Source organism: Mobula birostris, chromosome 7, assembly GCF_030028105.1.
Source record: "Mobula birostris isolate sMobBir1 chromosome 7, sMobBir1.hap1, whole genome shotgun sequence".
Lineage (NCBI taxonomy): Eukaryota > Metazoa > Chordata > Chondrichthyes > Myliobatiformes > Myliobatidae > Mobula > Mobula birostris.
The window spans coordinates 179,916,084-179,937,109 of NC_092376.1; the positions used below are offsets into that span (position 1 = coordinate 179,916,084).

At 43.1% G+C, this 21,026-nt stretch overlaps 1 protein-coding gene across 1 annotated transcript in view; it reads left to right on the top strand.

The window, feature by feature from the left end:
- LOC140201019 (protocadherin Fat 4-like) overlaps positions 1-21,026 on the top strand; it is a 54,861-nt gene that overhangs the window by 12,873 nt on the left and 20,962 nt on the right. The window contains exons 4-5 of the mRNA XM_072264654.1: positions 2,480-4,846; positions 12,207-14,111. Of these exons, the coding sequence (XP_072120755.1) occupies positions 2,480-4,846; positions 12,207-14,111 (4,272 nt within the window). The remainder of the gene's footprint in view (positions 1-2,479; positions 4,847-12,206; positions 14,112-21,026) is intronic.

The window sequence follows — 21,026 nt, forward strand, 5'->3', positions numbered from 1 at the left end:
TCAGAATGATAGTATGTGTACGCAATGAAGGCAACCTAATGCAGTTCAAGGAAAAGCAGTTGATTTTGGTACTGGAGGTAGCCAACCCACATTATTTGATTAATATATAAACATTGCATTGTTTAATAGAGAAACACTGGGTTTTGTATAGGACTTGGTGAGTGTGGCCACTGATAGTTTCTTGATCTGAAAAATATTGAATGCAATTCAACAATTTGTGGTCGTCAGCAAAATTCAACATATAGTACTGTACTATGGCATGATTGCGATGCAGAGACCTACTCAATGTTCTGCGAAATCACACAGATAACTTCTTGGTCTGTGTATTGTCAGTTTTCAACAATTAGCATTACTTTTCATAGTAGTAGTTACCCTCGCAGGAATGTGTCACAAACAAGGACAATATTTTGCGCATCATTGAATGCGGTAGAGAAAAAGGCGTTGATAAATCCCTTGAACCACTACAGCATTTTGTTGTTTGTTCAATTGCCATGGGCTATGTCCCATGGTAATCCTGGCCTGCCATTTTGTTGCTAGAACTTTCCAAAGTGAGAAAAGAATAGCGAAATACATTTCCTTATCGGGTTGGTCATTGACTTCGAGGGGTAATAACTAAGCAATGTCATTTAGCTTGACAAATTCATTTAAATTATTTGCTTAAGTAAGCTACCTCTCCAGAGAATGAAGTTGTCCAGGTAATTAGCTGTAAATAGTGTTAGGCCCTTTTTTAATTTTTCGACATCCTGTTTCAAGTTTGAGCCACAAGTAAAATATAACTGAACTTTTTCGTTATTCTGAAGTCGAACTGTATACATGAGAGCTGTTATGCTTATCTCGTCTTAGCCGTGCTGGCAATAACTTCCAGGCTGTTTGAGGTGAGACTGAAATGATAGTAGTTGGGTGGGTTAGAATTATCACTTTCCAAGGACATAATCTATCTGCGCAAATTTACAAAGCTATGAGTAAAGGCCAGAGTTGTAGCTCCACTGGAGCCTCTTACGTAAAGGAAACACTAGTCACTCCTTAACGTTATAGGTTATGGCCCACCGTCGTCCATGGTCTGGATGACGATAGGATTTGGTACACAGATGGTACTGTTAATGATGACAGATCTGCACTTACTTCACGAGAGAGTGTTAAACATGATAGCTTGTATTTATAAATACTCGTATCTCGCTGCAATTACACGATACATCAAACATTACTGAATTCCAGGGAGTTTCATGCGCAGCCGTTTCTATAGTTAACAGAGAATGATGCGAGAAAGAACATCCAGCCTGTGGCAGTTGTGTGGTCGAAAACGCCTTGTTAATGGGAGACATCAGAGCACAATGGCCAATCCAGTCAAGCTGACAGGAAGGCGACGGTAACTCAAATAACCACGCGTTACAACAGTGGTGTGCAGAGGGGCATCTCCGAACGCACAGCCATCGAACCTTGAAGTGAATGAGCTACGGCAGCAGAAGATTGACAGGAGACATCGTTGTACAAACCACGAATTAAAACAAAGGCAACCACATTATTTTTCGCTCCAACAAAACGCAGTTACAAGGAAGTGCTGAAATTTCTGAAAACTCCGGAAGCGCTCACTGTTCTGCATTCTGAGCAATAGAGATAAATAGACCATAATGGTTAATCAGATTTCAGGATTGAAAGGCCATTGTTTTCAACAGGTCCATTTTAAAAATAAGAAGAAACGACTTTTTTTCGTATTTTGGCCATGCAATTGATTAACTTTGTTTTTTCTCTTCGTCCGTAGTCCGATCAACTTAGTAATGGAAGGTGTTCGTGACTGTATATTATGAAGGAATAATAATCTATGCAAGACTAACGTAATTGGGTTGTTGGTATCATAACTTGCAATGTTCCATTCGACCACGATTATTACAAATTTTCTTATTTTTACATTCGATCTGTAAAATATTATTGAGTGTACCATTCTTCTTGAACATCGGGATTTAAGGCTAACAGATAGCAACCATTTTGAAGTATCGATAATGATGATAGAAATTTAAGTTGTGCAGCAAGAAATATGACGTTCTGTAAATTATGCCCGACTTGCTTTAAGAAATAAGTTGCATTCTAATTGGTCAGATATGATTGCTGCGATGTCTACCAATCAGACGCTAAGCTGTGACTGGTGATCTGCACAGCCCCCTTCATTACCAAGCCGCCATCATGTAAGCTCAGACGCTCTGAAAACTAGATAGCTAGCAGCAGCGGAGGATATGTACAGGTTCCTTTCGACCGGGGAATATATGGGAACATTTAAATGAAAATATTGGAACAATTCACATTGAGGTACGGATTATTTCTGCGTTATAATCGTTCTGTTTTAATCAAGTTACTGTTCACAAATATAGCTCGGGTGAAACCATTGGAATGATTTCCCCTGGAAATGAAATATAATATACACTGGCTGCTGAAATACCAACTGTTTTGCTGTTTGTGCACCCGCTTGAATCTTGTTTCTGGGCAGACTCGATATTCCGTTCCCGAGGAACTGCAAGTCGGCGCCTTTGTTGGAAATATCGCAACTGATTTGGGGTTAGATTTAAAGCAGCTGTCGACCCGTCGATTTCGAGTGGCGCCCAGCCAGAGGAAGCGGTATGTTGACGTTAATTTGGAGAATGGTGTTTTATTTGTGAATGAAAGAATCGACAGGGAACAACTTTGCGGGCCGAGCAACGAATGCGTTTTATCATTCAACCTCCTGCTTGCAAATCCTCTCGGTCTGCACCAGGTGGAAGTGGAGATTCTCGATGTAAATGATAATGCTCCCAGTTTCCCCAACAGCCAGATCCGCCTGGAAATCTCAGAGATTATGGCACCGGGAGCGAGATTCCCCCTCGAGACCGCGCACGATCCTGATATAGGAACTAACTCCTTACAGAGATACCATCTCCTTCCTAATGAATACTTCGTTCTTGATATACAGTCACGCAGTCGGAAGGGAAAGTTACCAGTGTTGGTGTTGCAAAGCCCTTTGGATAGAGAAACTATACCAACACACGAGTTAACCTTGTTTGCCGAAGACGGTGGAGTACCTTTGAAATCGGGCAAGGCCCAGGTGACCATAACAGTGAAGGATGCGAACGATAACCCTCCGGTTTTTTCGCAATCGGTTTATAGTGTCAGCCTGTTGGAATCGGCTGCCATAGGAACATTGGTCATTACAGCAAACGCATCTGATTTGGACGCTGGATCTAATGGCGAGATAACATACTCACTCAGTGGTCATAATTCAGAAAACATTCGTGAATTATTTCGTGTGGAATCCAAAACTGGCGAAATTAGACTGAAAGGCTATTTGGACTACGAAGAAATTAATTTTTTTGAGATTAATATACAAGCGGTTGACAATGGTCCCGAAGCATTATCCCAGCACTGTGATGTGTTGGTGGATGTTATCGACGTAAATGATAATGCGCCAGAACTGACGTTGACATCCACGTCAAGTACAGTGCCAGAAGATGCCTCGATCGGAACGGTTGTAGCACTGCTCAGCGTCGAAGATAAAGACTCTGGACAAAATAAACAAGTACACTGTCACATTTCTAACAAGCTTCCATTTAAGCTAGATTCTTCCATGAAAGGCATTTATAGACTGCTTGTACAGCATGCACTGGATCGCGAAAATAAATCCGGGTATGACATAACTATAATATGTTCTGATGCAGGGAAACCTCCCCTCACATCCAAAAAGACGATTCGCGTGGAGATCTCAGATGTAAATGATAATGCTCCGAGGTTTATGAAGTCGTTTTACACTGCAAATGTCATGGAGAACAACGTTATTGGGGACTCCATATTCTCGCTGACAGCCTTCGATCCGGACACAGAACAGAATGCCCGACTAAACTTTACCATCCTGAATTCATCCTTAGCCTCATATGTCTCCATCGGCTCACAGGATGGCGTCATATTTGCTCAGAGGTCGTTTGATTACGAACAATTGAAAAACTTTCAAGTCCAAGTTCAGGTGCAGGACTCCGGGGTCTCCCCTCTCAGCAGTAACGTGTCAGTGGATATTGTTATTCTTGATCAGAATGATAACGCTCCGGTGATCGTTCATCCTTTACCCGAGTATGGGTCAACAGTAATGGAGACAATAAGCAGGTCTGCTGAACCTGGATATCTCGTTGCCAAGGTATCTGCTACTGACGCCGACGCTGGTCAGAATGCCCGTCTTTCTTACCTGATATTTCAGGCGACCCATCGACATTTGTTTACTATTTCAGCGGACACCGGAGAAATTTGGACTATCCGTCGTATTGAGAGCAAGGATGCTCCCAAGCAAAGGCTTGTGATTGTAGTGAAAGATAACGGAGAGCCCTCACTTTCAGCCACTGTGACTATAATGTTATCTGTCACAGGGAGTGAGACGTTTTCCAGTGCCAATACTTTGTCTACAGAACCACATTTCACTCCTGATCCGAACCTTTACTTAGTCATAGCTTTAGGGACAACATCTATAATTTTCCTTGTGATTTTAGTTATTTTAGCTGCTAAGGTTCATGAAAACAGAAATGGAGTGCGACGCCAATGTGCTTGTGAGAATATCTGCTGTTGTTTAAAAGCAAGGAGTTCTCCGAATGGTATTCAAAAAGCCAGTAGAAGCCTTCAGATAACACCGAACTATGTTGAGGTATTCGGAGGTGATCCACTTTCTCAGAGATTCCGTTATGATTCGTGTTCAACGTTGCAGTCCGTGAAAAGAGACTTCCCAGCGCCACAAACGTGCGGTCTATCTAAAGCGATGCATTATGTCCAGAAGGAATCTTTAGGGAAGGAGAATCCAGAAATAAGATACTCCGAAGCTTTCAACTGCAAGATCAATAATGAGGTGAGGTACTTCTAATAACAAGCAAAATTGCCTTATGGTTAGTTTAACCACATCTATGTATTTGGGGTAGTTTACAGTACATGGGTGAAACTATACATGCAAAATACAGATGTCCACCCTGCTTCCAATCAGTGTGACTATTTGTTTTATTTTCTTATGCCACTGTTTCGCTCTTTGCAAAGAATCGTCACTCCAATGCATAGTCAGCAGGGCTTAAAAAGTGCACTTGAAGCCCGGTGGTTTGTTTGAGAAGTTCCAACCAACTAAATTTTATCAAAATAATCAGCAACGTTAACCCTGTCTTTCATTGTTTGAATTTTATACTTGATGTATCTTGTAAGTAGTTAGAAACAAACTGCTGAACATGCATTCTATGAACTCTGTGAACATTTCATTTGAAAACACTATAGCTGAGTACTTAAGATCCTGCAGGTAATTCCTAACCGCTATGTTTTCAGCATACCAATGATTGAATAACTCATTTTGGGCTCCAAACCAAAACAATAAGTTCAGATGAAAGGAAGGCTGAACTGGAATTAGAAATGGTTGGAAATTTCTTTGCAGAACAGACATCATCCATGGGGGTTGAGACAATATTTAGCATTTCAAAGCGACGAATTTACATTGGAAAAGGGCAAAGTTATCAATCTAAACATTGTCACAATTTATATATTCACTGGTGCGTAAAGAAAAAAGGTTGCCTCCCATTTTCAAAGTATTTGGACTTTACTGATCATGGGAAAAAATTTGGGAGGCAATGTGGGGGCACTCTTCACAGGGATCAGCGAAATTTAATGCCATTCCAGGTACTATCGTTTGATTATTTCGAAAATGTAGCTTACTCACCTCGATTCAATAATTAACGGTTTGAATTCTGCTGACTTAGAACACATCTGAGAATGAAATTTTGTGTTTAAGGATTATGGAAGGTAAATTGGAGGGTAATCTGCAGGTAGTCTTCACTGCGATCAACTAAATTTAATGCCATTCCAGATATTGTCGGTTGATTAATTAAAAAAGATAGCTTTCTCGCCTTGATTTAACAATTAACTGTTAGAAGGCTTCTTATTTGCAATGTATCTCGGAATGAAAGTTTTGATTTCTCATGATTTGGTGTGCGATGCGCTGTTGAATCATGGTGTTTGTCCGTTATTGCTGCTGAGAAGGAGATATGCAGGAAAATAAATAGAAGATAAATTTTAATGTGGATGCATGGAACGACCAGTCTCCGCTGAACGTCGACAACTCTTTCTTAGAGATCGTTAAGAGCACCAAATTTCTTGGTGTTCACCTGGCAGAGAATCTCACCTGGTCCCTCAACATCAGCTCCATAGCAAAGAAAGCCCAGTAGCGTCTCTGTCATGGTCAGTCCGTGAAGTCCACATTCTGGTTCATGGTCCAGTCCGTGAAGTCCGCATTCTGGTTCATGGTCCAGTACGTAGACTCAGGACTCCAGGTCTTTCGGCTGTCCCGCCTTTGATTGGGTTAATCATAGGCACCTGATTCCCATTTCGAGGCTTGGAATATAAGTGACCTTGGGGTCGAGTGTGAGCTGCTGATTTGTTTTGTCAAGATCCTCTGGGAGCAACCTGCCGGTGGAAGGCTAGAGCGGCCACTTGCCATCTTTACGCCGCTTTGGGGAACCGTCCCCTCATGGAACCTTGCTGTCAGTAGTCGGAGCTGTCTTTGGTGTATGGATTCGGCTGTTTCCTGGGCCAGCTGAGTGGCTGCCAGCCACTCCGAGCTAGGTAGGGATCCGGCTGTTTCTGTAGCCAGCTGAGGTTGCTGGCTAAATTGTGACTCGGAGCAACCCCGATGCAGAGATGGAACTGTTTGTCGTTCTTCGGTGTTTGTCTCTTCTTGTCCTTGCCTCTGTAGGGTAAGTCAGGCCGTTTTACCGTTGCCCTGCAGGGGGAATCTATCTTGTGTCCTTGCCTCCGTGGGATAAGTCAGGCCTTTCTGCCGTTGCCCTGAGTGGGGACCTGTCCTGTTCTGTCTTTGCCTTTGTTGGGTAAGTCCAGCCTTCTGCCGTTACCCAACAGGTGGACCTGTCCCACCTTGGTGTGGAGATAAAGTTGAGTCCCCGCTTGTCTAAGGATGAGTCCCCGCTCTGTGTCTATGTACTGTCCAGTCTCTTGTTAGTGTCGTGTTAAAGATGAGTCCCGGCTTTTCAAAGCATAGTTCCGGCTCTATGTTGATGTAGAGTTCCCGGTCTGTCTCCGAGCTCCACCCTCCGAGTTAGTAGCCCCCAGCCTGAAGACCCCAGCCTCAGGACCCAAGACTCAAGACCCCAGCCTCAAGCCTCAAGAGCCAAGACCACAGCCTCTCTCCAAGCTCAGGCATCTAGACCCCAGCCACGTCCTGTCCTGAAGCCATGTCATGTCCTTGCCTGGTTCTGGAGTCCGAGCCCGAGGCAAGACCCATGTTCTGGGTCCTTGTCCAGTCACTGGCCCGGAGTCCAAGCCTTATCTCCTAGTCCATGGTTTCTAGTCCTAGTCCAGCTTTCCCTAGCCCAGGCTCCCAGTTTTTAGTTCCTTGTCCGGGTTCGCTGTCTAGTCCATCTCCTAGCCCAAGTCTGCATTCTTGTCCCTGCTCCTTGTCTGTATCCTGTCACGTCCCTACTCTAGTCAAGTCCTGTGCCTTGTATTTCAGTGTCTGCGTCTTGCATTTGGGTCCGCCATCAGCGCCCCCATTGTGACATACTCTACTTTCTGCAAAGACTGAGAAAAGTCCATCTCCCACCCCCGTCCCCGTCCCCCATCCTCACCACATTCTAAAGAGGTTGTATTGAGAGCATTCTGAGCAGCTGCATCACTGCCTGATTCGGAAATTGCACCATCTCGGATCGCAAGACCCTGCAGCGGATAGTGAATTCAGCTGAGAAGATCATCGGGGTCTCTCTTCCCGCCATTAGAGACATTTACACCACACGCTGCATCCGTAAAGCAAACAGCATTATGAAGTACCCCACGCACCCCTCATACAAACTCTTCCCCCTTCTGCCATCTGGCAAAAGGCACCGAAGTATTCGGGCTAACACGACCAGACTATGTAACAGTTTCTTCCCCCAAGTCATCAGACTCCTCAATACCCAGAGCTTGGACTGACACCAGCCTACTGTCCTCTACTGTGCATATTGTCTTGTTTATTATTTAGTGTAGTGTGGGCACGTGGCCAAGTGGTTAAGGCATTGGACTAGCTACCTGAAGATCGGAGTTCAAGCCCCAGCCGAGGGAACATGTTGTGTCCTTGAGCAAGGCACTTAATCACACATTGCTCTGCGACGACTCTAGTGCCAAGCTGTATGGGTCCTAATGCCCTTCTCTTGGACAACATTGGTGTCGTGGAGAGGGAAGGCTTGCAGCATGGGCAACTGCTGGTCTTCCATACAACCTTGCCCAGGCCTGCGCCCTGGAGAGTGAAGACCTTCCAGGCGCAGATCCATGGTGTCGCAAGACTAACAGATGCCTTTAATTTATTTATTGTAATGCCTGCACTGTTTTGTTCAATTTATGCAATCCTGGGTAGGTCTGTAGTCTAGTATAGTTTTGAGTTGTTTTTTACGTAGTCCAGTGTAGTTTTTGTATTGTTCATGTAGCTCCATGGTCCTGAAAAATGTTGTCTCGTTTTTATGGTCGAAATGGCAATAAAAAGTGGCTTGACTTGACGTGAGGTGATGCACTCCAGGATGAAAATAACCATCGGACATACTGGATGAATATTACCACTCCAGTGAGCATTGGAAATACGGGACTCTTGATGTACAGATCCAAATATCCCTGAAGGTGGTAACACGTAAAGAAACATGGTGATTAAGCTAAGCATGATGGGAGATCTATTTTGCTAACGCATATAATATAATCAGGGAGGTAATGCTACGGATTGATGAAACATTAGTTAGGTCCCAAACGAAGTTGGGTGCACAGTTAAGGTCACAAAAAGGAACGCACACACAGTGCTAGAGGAACACCGTAGGCTAGGCAGCATCAATCGAAAAAAAAGTGCAGTTGACGCTTCTGACTGAGAAATGAAGGGTCTCAGCTCGAAATCTCGATTGTACTTTTTTTCCATACATGCTGCCTGGCCTGATGAGTTCCTCCAGCATTCCGTGTGTGTGCTTGGATTTCTTGCATCTGCAGAGTTTCTCTTGTCTGTGAAAGGTTACTACAAGATGTGAATATGGAGATTGAACTGGAAGTGCTACAAGTGAGATCCACCATATAATGCCTTTGGTGGAGAGTTCCAGTTATAAAGAGAGACAACAGATGTTGCCCTTGTTGAAGCTGAGACTGATGGAGAACCTCATTCATATATACAAAATTATGAATGTATTGACAGAGCGGACCTTTGTAAATGATTTCCATAACCAAAAAAAACTGCTGGAGGAATTCAACAGGTCAAGCAGATCTCTGGAGGTGAATGCTTCAAGCATAGAGTCCAAATTAGGACTGACAGTGTGACAGTATAGACAGGAGTGTGGGAACGATTTTGCTTACCCTGAGAGTGGGGATAATCAAGAGCACACAGCCAGAAATATTCATACCTTTAATTGGTTTATCAAGGCATAGAGTAATAGAGTATAGAAACAGACCCATCGGCCCATCTATACCGCACCAAATTATTATTCTGTCCAGTCCTATCTACCTATACCTGGACCATAGCCGTCCATGCTCCTCCAATCTATATACTTATCCAAACTTCTCATAAATGTTGCAATCGATACCGTATCTGCACCCACGCCCGTACTGCCCTCAGGTTCCCGTCCCCCCTTAGGTTCTCCTTAAATATTTCAACTTTCCCCGTTCACCTCAGCATCATCAGTATTATGGGCCGTGTCATCTGATGTGGGTGACCATGACCAAGATTGTTATAGGTATTTTTAGATAGAAATGGTTTGCTAATACCTTCTGGAAAGTGTCTTTACAAGACGGGTGACCCCAGCCATTATCAATGCTCTTCAGAGATTGTCTACCTGGCGTCAGTGGTCGCATAACCAGAGCTTGTGATCTGGACTAGCTGCTCATAAAACCATCCACCTCCTTTGTTCCCATGATTTCACTTGCACCCGATCGAGGGTGGGAGGCTATATAGGTACTACATCTTGCTCACGGCTGACCTGCAGGCTAGAGGAGGGAAGGAGCACCCTACACAGCTTTTGGTAGAGACGTATCTCCACCTCACCACCCACTCCTTCACTTATCACCTCTAATCCTCGCCTCTTCCAACCTTAGTCGAAAACGCCTGCGTTTCTCAAAATGGAGAAGATTAAGGACCGTGTGCCTGTAAATTGAAATAGTGTAGTGGGGTAGTGGATGGTTGGCATAGCTCTGGTTCGCAACTAAGCCTGTTGCTGTGCTCTGTGTATGATTTCCTTGATTTTCCGGATTCAATTTTGTTACAGTATGCTCACACACATTTGTAACTTACGGTATGTTCTGGGATTTTAACAGTGATTGTAGTGAGATTGTAATATATATCTCAGGTTCCAAATCATCGGGCTCAACGGACCTTTGGATACTTGCCGTGCTATCACAAATCTGTCGCCCCGATCCGCTGAGGTTACAAGTGATGAGATTTAATTATGCTCATGTAAGCAGCCCTAGAAGCTACTACCAAAAATCTTCCGGAAACAATGCTACCAACACTTTGACCATGATTAAGTTTAGCAAGTCTGCATGCCTGTCAGTTGTTGGTGATAGCCAAATCGCAGTCATTGTCGTATGTACATTTCATTTGTCGCTACATGCTTGAAAGTAATGTAGCACTGGACTTTCTCTATGTGGACACTAGTTGTTGCAGCAGAATTTTGAAAATAGGCTACTATAATATGATATCAGCGAATATCCACAGACGCAACACTCTGAAGGGCCGGTGAAGTACCCAGGGAAAGCAATGTTTGAGATCATTTTTCTGTTTTGATTTAGTTCAGGGTCTCGAACACACACTTAATACAGACTCGTAGCATTCATGGTACAAAAAAAAAAGTAATTGTCATCTTTGCAAAACCGAGCAGCTTATGTTGCAGAAGCCAAAGTTGAACAACTTATCCCAAAAGCACGCAAGGCTCATCGGCATGGCCTTCAAACTGCCCGATGTTTGGACTGCACCGGATGTGCCAAGCAAAGTCACTCTAGAACTGCGCAATAACTGCAACTGAGAGAGTGAGAAAAATGAACGCATGAGGTCTATTAGCTCAAATGCAGTGATTTGGATTGTATCACCTTGTAAAGCCACAGATGTTACGTAATTAAATATACTCTCTTTCTGTGGTGGCTATACTGTAGGAGGTAACCTCCGGGTTGCTCTTAAGGAGTTATTACTGATGAAAACTCGACATGGTAGGTAATCGTTTTTATGTCATGAAAAGAGACAGTGGCACTTTACAAGATAATGCTATGCAGTCGAATAGTCAAATGTGTTTGTTTAATGGTTGGCGCAGAAGTACACTCCTATACCACTCATGCTTCCTGACCGACCGAATATTTCCAGCATGATTTCAGTTCCAATATCTCCATATACTTGCATACATACCTTGTTGACTTATATACCCAAGTCTCAATAGTCGTCCCCGTAAACATCCGTTCAAATCATTAGGAAGTCTCGATAAAAGTCAAACAGTAATTCCTGTTTGAATGCAAGAGATAAATTTGATTTCTTAGGCAAACAAACAAAGATTGGATACTAGTCATGAAAGAATTAGGTTCCGTGTGTGAAGAACACAATTCGAAGCTTAAGCAAGTTTATAGTTCCATATTTGTTTTCCCTTCGGGCACCACTTCTTCAGACCTGGTCTGTAATATATTAATGTGACAATCTATTCCGAGAACTGAACCTACAGAACATTAAACAGAACAAACACAACATTTCCACAAGGTTAAAACAATTTTTTATTGTGCAACATTAAATACAACGATTAAGCACTACTTTAAGTCCATCCAGCTTTAAGAACCAAACAACGTCCTCATTGGTCGAATAGCAATAAGCTCCTCCACCAATCGCAAACTGAGAAGTGATCAGCGATCCGGACAGCCCCCTTCAGGCTCGGCCGCCATCACGTCAGTTAGACAGAAGCAAAACCGGATAGCCAACATCTCCGTGGCACATTTGCAGAAATCGTATCAAAACTGCAGGAAATATTCGAGTATTAGAATAAAATTTTTCAAGCATTGGTAAGAGGTACAACTATTATCTGTATCGCTTTTGTTCGATTTAACGCTCATAAAAGGACAATGAAGCATGCAGTCAGAGCCTGAAAATATTGGAATGACTTCTCCTGGAGATGAGATATAAAATAAATTGGTTGCTAAAATGCCAATTGTTGTTCTGCGTCTTCTCCCCGTTGTATATTGTATCTGGGCAGATTCGTTATTCTGTTCCTGAAGAACTGCAACCGGAGGCCTTTGTTGGGAATATCGCGGGCGATTTAGATTTAGATGTGAAGCAGCTGTCGGCTCGCAGATTGCGGGTAGCGCCCGGTCCTGGAAAGCAGTATTTCGACGTAAATTTGGAGAATGGGAGTTTATTTGTAAAGAAAATTGTCGACAGGGAGCTGCTTTGTGGGTCGAATCCCGATTGTCGTTTATCGTTGGATGTTATGCTGGAAAATCCGTTGAATCTGTCCCCAGTGGAAGTGGAGATTATTGATGTCAATGATAATACTCCAATTTTCCCTAAAAAACAAATTCGGCTTGAAATCTCAGAGTCTGCAGCACCGGGTATGCGATTCCTTCTTGAACCCGCTCAGGATCCAGATATTGGCACAAACTCCCTGCAATCCTACAAGCTACAGCCAAATGAATATTTCATTCTCGACGCACAGATGCGCAATAGCAAGCAAACACGGCCGGTGTTGCTGCTGGAGAAATCTTTGGATAGAGAGAAGACATCAGCTCACAATTTAATGCTGATAGCCGAGGATGGCGGTTTGCCTCCGAGAGCTGGAAGAGTTCAGATTATAATCGTAGTGAAAGATGTAAACGACAACGCACCGGTTTTCTCTCAATCTGTTTACAGGGTCAGTCTTTTGGAAAATATACCGAAAGGGACGCAAATTATCAGATTAAACGCCACTGACCCGGATGACGGTGTCAATGGGGAGATTATGTACTCCTTCAGTAGCCATATTTCTGCTACTGCCCGTAAACTTTTCGACGTGAACCCGAAAACCGGCGACATCACACTCAAAGGGCAGTTGGACTACGAAGAAAGCAGTGCCATTGAGATTAACATACAGGCGATGGATAAAGGTCCTGGCGCTATACCGGAATATTGTGATGTATTAGTTAAAGTTATTGATGTTAACGATAACGCGCCAGAAGTGACTTTAAGATCATCATCAAACACAATTTCCGAAAACGCTCCACTTGGAACTGTAGTGGCGCTGTTTAGTGCAGGAGACCGGGATTCGGAACAAAACGGTCATGTCCATTGTCAAATTTCAAACCAGTTACCCTTTAAGCTAGACTCCTCTATAAATAATTATTACAGAATACTTGTACAGCAATTGTTGGATCGCGAAACTGTTCCCAAGTACGACATTACCCTAATGTGCACGGATTCTGGGAACCCTCCACTCACTTCCAGGAAAACAATCCGGGTGGAAGTTTCGGATATAAATGACAATGCACCAAAGTTTTCTCGCTCGGTATACACAGCAAATGTTATGGAAAACAATGTTATTGGGGCTTCCATATTTTCCGTGACAGCATTCGATGCGGATATTGAACAAAACGCACGACTGAACTTTTCTCTCCTTGAGTCTCAGGTTCAGAATTCCTCAGTAACCACTTATGTGTCAATTAATTCCGAGAACGGTGTAATTTATGCCCGGAGAAGTTATGACCATGAGCAACAGAAAACCTTCCAGATCCAAGTTCAAGTGCGGGATTCTGGCGCGCCAGCACTCATTGGCAATGCCACGGTGAACGTTGTTATCCTGGATAAGAATGATAATGCTCCTGTGATTGTACACCCTTTACCTAAATATGGATCAACAGCAAGACAAACAATATCCAGGATCAGTGAACCGGGTTGCTTGGTTGTCAAGGTAACGGCCACTGATGCCGATTCTGGTCAGAATGCTCGACTCTCATATCATATTTATCAGGCCACCCATCGTAATCTTTTTACTATTTCTACAGACACTGGTGAATTGTGGACAGCCCGCCGGATATTGAAGGAGGATAGCTCTAATCAAAGGCTGGTGCTTATGGTGAAAGATCATGGAACTCCATCGCTCTCTGCCACAGTGACTATAGTATTAACTGTGATTGGTACCGATAGCGAAACGTTCTCCAGTGTCAGCGGTTCATCGTCAGATCCGAGGTTCTTTCCTGAACTGAGCCTTTCCTTGGTTATAGCATTGGGAGCAATATCTAGCGTTTTTCTCATAATTTTAGTTATTCTCGCCGTTAAAGTTCACAAAAACAGAAATGGGATGGTATACCAACACCGTTCCCTGGGCACTTGTTGTTGCTTTGAATCAAGGACTTCTTTGAATGGAATTCAAAAGGCCAGTAAAAGCCTTCAGATACCACCAAACTACGTAGACGTGTTTGGAGGAGACCCCCTGTCACAACGATTCCGTTACGAGTCATGTTCGACATTGCAGTCAACCAAAAGAGATTTCGACGTCCTCAACAGGTATGGAACGTCTGGAGCGAAAAGCCTTGTGCTGCGTGAACCTATGCTGAAAGAAAATACTGGAATCGTGAAGTCTGACAGTTATGGTGCTCCTGAGGTGAGATACTTTTAAACAGAGCGGAATATTCCAATAGATTTTCTTTAGAGGCAGATTTATATATAGTGTATTTTTATATCAATATATATAGCAGGTCGTAATATAAAGTTATTTCTTTTTGTGCTAATGATTTCCACACTAGTTTTGGTTTTGTAGGATGGTCACTGTAGGTGACAATATTATGCCCTGAAGATTATCTCGGCCAAGATATCGAAATCTTCATGATATCAAAAAGTATTTTTTTAAGTCTGCTTACTAGTATTCCTATGAAATAAATTTAAAACTCAAAGGACCGATACAAACCCAGATGTCGATACCTGGTATTTCGTATTTACGTACTGCTTCTATAATTTTTTATAAATGTTAGCACCCCGTATACTTGGACATACTTTAACTTACTGGTTGATAAGTTTTCAGAGATACTATATTTCGAAGAAGTGCAAAAGAATTTCTTTCAATGCAATGTGTAGCGGGTTTAATTAAATAGTTAAGAGTGTTACGCACTGTCAATTAATCTGAAAATTCCCATGTTAGAAAACTATTGGTTTCATGGAGTATATTCAACCATATCCGATGAAATTCTGCAACCCATGTTAATATACTGTAGGCAATGTAATACGGATCGATGAGAAAAGTATATTTTTTTTTGCTGGAGATCGCTGATATCCAGCACTTGTATCATATACCTGGATTTTTGGCGGAGTTGGTGTGCTGATATGGATCACTATTGTGGACGGAGAGTGGGAAGAGGGCAATGAAAGAAGCATCGTGGTTTGGATAAGGGGAAGCGAGAGGAGAGGGTGAGGCACCAGAGAGACATTCTGTAATGACGAATAAAGCAATTGTTAGATAGCAAATTACCTTGCCTGGTGTCTCAGGGCTGGGTGTGTCTGCAACCCAGCTCCCTTCCCCCGCCGATGGCATTCCTTTACTGCCACCTGTACTGCGACGTTCCACCTTCGCCATTCACAACATCCTTTGCGCCCGCCAGATTTACAAACTCGTTCTCCACCCCACCTTGACAAAGACATTACTATGCAAAAGTCTTAGGCACCCTAGATATATACATATATGTGCCCCTGACTTTTGCACGATAGTGTACGTGGTCAGTGACTATTCCCTTACGTGCAGAATAGTGAATACAAATCAGCAAAATTTCGTACTCGTAATATTCTGTTGACCATTCATGATGTGACTGTGGCTTTGGCAGGCAGTGTGCCACAACCTCGCGTCGAGTATTCTAAGGACACTGAACGTTTTTTTTTGTATTCTCTTCATTTTATTAACTATAATGATAATATATTGTTGCTCTTCCTTCCTTTATATGTTACAGTTATGTCTTCACTAGTTTGCACAAGTTGCAATTGTTCTTAGGCACTTCCACTTAAATCTCCTCGAGGTGTGTCAGACATCCAATTCAGTATTCTTAGACTTCTGTCTCATCGGAATGGTTACTTGTAAGCTTGTCAAGAATCTAGAGTTTTAACTAGCTGGCATGGATCCTGCGTAACCTGGAGTGTATTTCAATTGGCAGTGCTAACCTCTCGCGTCTCGGTGGTCCTAATCCTCGCCTAATGAATTCCGAGTTGTCAAAGACCTTGTAGGTTCTACTGCTTAGTTTCGTCTCTTTTGTAAATAAAATTCCTAATTTTGTTTAATCCTTCTGAGTTTCTGTGTGACCCTGCGCTTGGGTTTGCAGATGCAGTGTTGTTCCCATTGAGTTAAACCTTTTAAATATCTTAGGCGCTGCATCTCCAGCCAATGAGATTTTCCTTGTGGTTTTGCAGGCTGGTTGTGGCCATGCTCAATCAAACATTGCCACTCTCTCTCTCTATTATGTTTGAATAAGCATTTTTTTTCCATGTTCAGATAGCAGGTTAAACATAGAACATAAAACATAGAACATAGTACAGCACAGTACAGGTCCTTCGGCCCACAATGTTGTGCTGACCCTCAAACTCTGCCTCCCATATAAGCCCCCACCTTAAATTCCGCCATATACCTGTCTAGTAGTCTCTTAAACTTCACTAGTGTATCTGCCTCCACCACTGACTCAGGCAGTGCATTCCACGCACCAACCACTCTCTGAGTAAAAAGCCTTCCTCTAATATCCCCCTTGAACTTCCCACCCCTTACCGTAAAGCCATGTCCTCTTGTATTGAACAGTGGTGCCCTGGGGAAGAGGCGCTGGCTATCCACTCTAACTATTCCTCTTATTATCTTGTACACCTCTTTCATGTCCCCTCTCCTCCTTCTCTCCAAAGAGTAAAGCCCTAGCTCCCTTAATCTCTGATCATAATGCATACTCTCTAAACCAGGCAGCATCCTGGTAAATCTCCTCTGTACCCTTTCCAATGCTTCCACATCCTTCCTACAGTGAGGCGACTAGAACTGGACACAGTACTCCAAGTGTGGCCTAACCAGAGTTTTATAGAGCTGCATCATTACATCGCGACTCCTAAACTCTATCCGTCGACTTATGAAAGCTAACACCGCATAAGCTTTCTTAATTACCCTATCCACCTGTGAGGCAACTTTCAGGGATCTGTGGACATGTACCCCGAGATCCCTCTGCTCCTCCACACTACCAAGTATCCTTCCATTTACTTTGTAGTCTGCCTTGGAGTTTGTCCTTCCAAAGTGTACCACCTCACACTTCTCCGGGTTGAACTCCATCTGCCACTTCTCAGCCCACTTCTGCATCCTATCAATATCTCTCTGCAATCTTTGACAATCCTCTACACTATCTACAACATCAACAACCTTTGTGTTGTCTGCAAACTTGCCAACCCATCCTTCTACCCTCACATCCAGGTCGTTAATAATAATCACGAAAAGTAGAGGTCCCTGAACAGATCCTTGTGGGACACCACTAGTCACAATCCTCCAATCTGAATGTACACCCTCCACTACGACCCTCTGCCTTCTGCAGGCAAGCCAATTTTGTAAACATAGCTGGACCTGCGTGTTCCGCAGGAACCCAGCTGCAATTCCATGCACAAATATATCTGTGTGAGCAAATCAGCAGATAGTACTGCGGAAAATAGCTTCCATTGCTCTATCGATAATTGGAAAAAGAACGGGGATACTGTACAGTCGTTGAATAGTATAGCAAGGTGCTGATAACATTATGCAGTTTATCTGTACAATGTTCCATATTGTCCTGTTGCTCTACTCACTACGGAAGAGCGATGTTATCATTTATTAGCCAATGATTTTGTGTCCCATCGTCATCAGGTGCCTGCATGACGATGGAGTACAATGTCTATGACAAAAATGTTGTTTATGACGTTAGAAGGAAGTCGCAGTAATTATGTTATTCGCCTTATAAACATTGTACTCCAGATCTCGTTGAGGAAAGGTGGTGGCGGGTGTCAAATGAAAGTAAGTCCTTGATTCCCACAGGTACGTCCTGAAAGGAAGAAAGGTTCAACTTACTGACAGGTTCAGAAAATTATCAGCTTCTTGTGCTATTTGGGCTGCGTAATTGAGGAATATCGAGCAGTATGTTACTAAGGGTCTTACAGTATAGAGCCCAGTCTTGCACAATTACGAAAGTTAGTACGGGTGAATCGTCACGAGGGTTCCAACGCGGGACCTAAGTACCTATTGATTTTATTTGTTACGATAAGGCTGTTCACAAAGAACAGGGAAAAGGTGAGTATTTCTCCTCTTCAAATGTTATTATATCTTGAAGCTAAGTCGTTCCCTTTACCTTAACTTTTAAAATCGATCAAATATTTAAATATTTGTATATTGATCATGTTTTTGATCGAAAGAGTTATTTAAAATACAGTATAAGCATGCCAGCCTTAATATTTCTGCTGTCAGAGACGTACACACGCATCCGACTGTTCAAGTGGAATCCAGGCCAGCAAGGCAAATGGATCACTGTAAGTCTGCAAGCATGGAATGTGTAGCTCGTGATTACTGATACCAGTTCTAGCAAGTAAGTATCAGCCTTGTGTAAATATTTAAGAAACAACAAGCGTTCGCAGAATAACAACCAAAACACGTGTAGTGGATGTTCATGGTTCCAGCATGACCAACCATTCCGTTCATCTCCGTCTATTGTTGATTGATCTATTGTCTCTATTGCCTCCCATCTCAGTCTAGAAAATACCGATTATGGGAAAAAGGTACAATGTCAAATGAAGATTAAACTTCCCTTTAAGTTAAATTCCTCTCTGAAGAGCAGTAGGAAATCGCCTACAGATCATGTGCTGGATCACGATACTATTTCCCAATATGACACTACTGTAATTTGCACAGATGCAGGGAAAGCTTTCCCTCACATTTATGGAAGTTTCCACCGTAAACGATGACGGGCCTAGTTTTATACAATTTGTACACGCGGGAAATGTCATGGAAAACAATGTTATTCGACGCTCCGTATTCTCCCTGACAGCCTTCGATCCCGACACAGGACGGAAAACCGATTGAACTTTATTATCCTGAATTCATCCGTAGGCTCATATGTATTCATCAACTTCCAGAGTGGTGTCATATTTGCTTAGAGATTCTTTGACTACGAGAAAATAAAAATTTCGGATCCCAAGTTCAGGTGAAGGATTCTGTGGCAGTGTAGGGAGCGATCCCTGCGGAAAGCAGAAAAAAGCGGGATCTCCCAGTGGCCATCTATTTTAATTCTACTACCTATTCCCATTCCAAAATGTCAGTTCCTGACCTCCTCTACTGTCGTGATGAGGCTACACTCAGATTAGAGGAGCAACACTTTATATTCCGTTTGGGTAGCCTCCAACCTGATAGCATGACCATCGATTTCTCAGACACTCCGGTAATGCCCTCCCCCCACCTTCTCACCATTCCTCTCTTTGCCTGCCTCTCACCTCCCTCTGGTGTTGCTCCCCCTTTTCTTTCTTCCATGGCCTTCTGTCCTCTTTCACCATCAACTTCCGAGGTTTTTCTTCATCCTTCCCCCTCCCGGTATCACGTATCGTTGTGTGGTTCTTCCTCCCCTCCCCCCGCCCCACTTTCTTTAACTCCTCAGCTTTTTTCCAGTCCCAATGAAGGGTCTCGGCCCGAAACGTCGACTGTACTCTTTTCCATAGATGGCACATGGCCAGCTGAATTTCTCCAGCATTTTCTCTGTGTTCTTTGGAATTCCAGCATCAGCAGATTTTCTCTTGTTTGTGTTTAGTACGATTCCCCTTGATTGAATTTTTAAAGTTTAGTTTTGTTCTTCAGTCATGGCGCGACACTATTATTGCTTGTGGTGTCGAAGTTTGGAAATCAGTTCAGGCGTTCTCTGTAAGTAGGATTGTAGTTCCTTTCCGTGTACGGCTGGCTTTCCTCCGGGAGCTCCAGTTTCTTTCCTCAGTCAAAAAACGTACCAGTTAGTAAGTTAATTGGAAATTGTAGAATTGTCTCGAATTTGGGATGGGTTAAATCTGTGCATTGCTGGGCGGCGCGGCTCGAAAGGCAAGCAGGGCCTGTTCTGCGCTGTATCACATTTTAAAAAGTTTTTAAAAATGGCCGTTGTAAAAACTATTAAAGGTGAAGAACAATTGAGCGATTAAATCGTAATGAATCAGAGGTGGTGCATTCTGGGAAAACAAAATGATAGGACATACTCAGTGAATCGTATTAGCTCAGGAAGCATTGTGCAATATGGCGACATTTGTGTGGAAATCCAAGGATCCTTGATGGCGGCAGCACAGCTAGATATGTGGCGAATAAGACTTCTGCTACAGGAGATCTCAATTGCTGAATCATACGATATAAGCAGCAAGGTGAGGGGAGAGGCCACCGTAGCTAGTGCAACAGTACCTTTGGTCTGGGCGCTGGAGTTTGGAGTTCATTTCCGGCGCTCTCTGCAAGGAGTGCATACTCCCCATGGCTGCACAAGTTTCCTCCGTGTGCGCCAATTTCCTCCATAGTCTAAAGACCTACGGGTTATCAAGTTAATCGATCATTGTAAATTGCCCTAAGATCAGGCTAGAGTTAACTATTGGTGGGTTGGTGTGAGGCAGCGCGGCTCATTGGGCCAGAATGGATCGTTCAGTGTTGCATCTCTAAATAACATAAATACATAATTATTGTGGTAGAGATTTAGAGAACTTTGCTTATCAGTAATTAAATAGTGTGTGCAGCACTGGTCACCACATGTTACGAATGTCTTGATTAAACTGGAACTAATACAAATGAGATTTCCCTCAGGCTGCCTTCGGGGGAGATGCAGTTATGGAGAGGGACTAGAATTGGTTTTCTTAGATGAAGAAAATGTTTTAGATATACAAATATTTACAGAGAATACACAATGCATTTAGCAGAAAACATTTCCCTGTAACAGAAGTATCAAAGACAAGAGAGCATAGGTTTAAACTGTCACAGGAGAATCTAGATGTTGAAATCTGGAACAGCAGAAAACTGCTGAACGACTCAACAGGTTATACAACAATTGAACATGGAAATGGATGA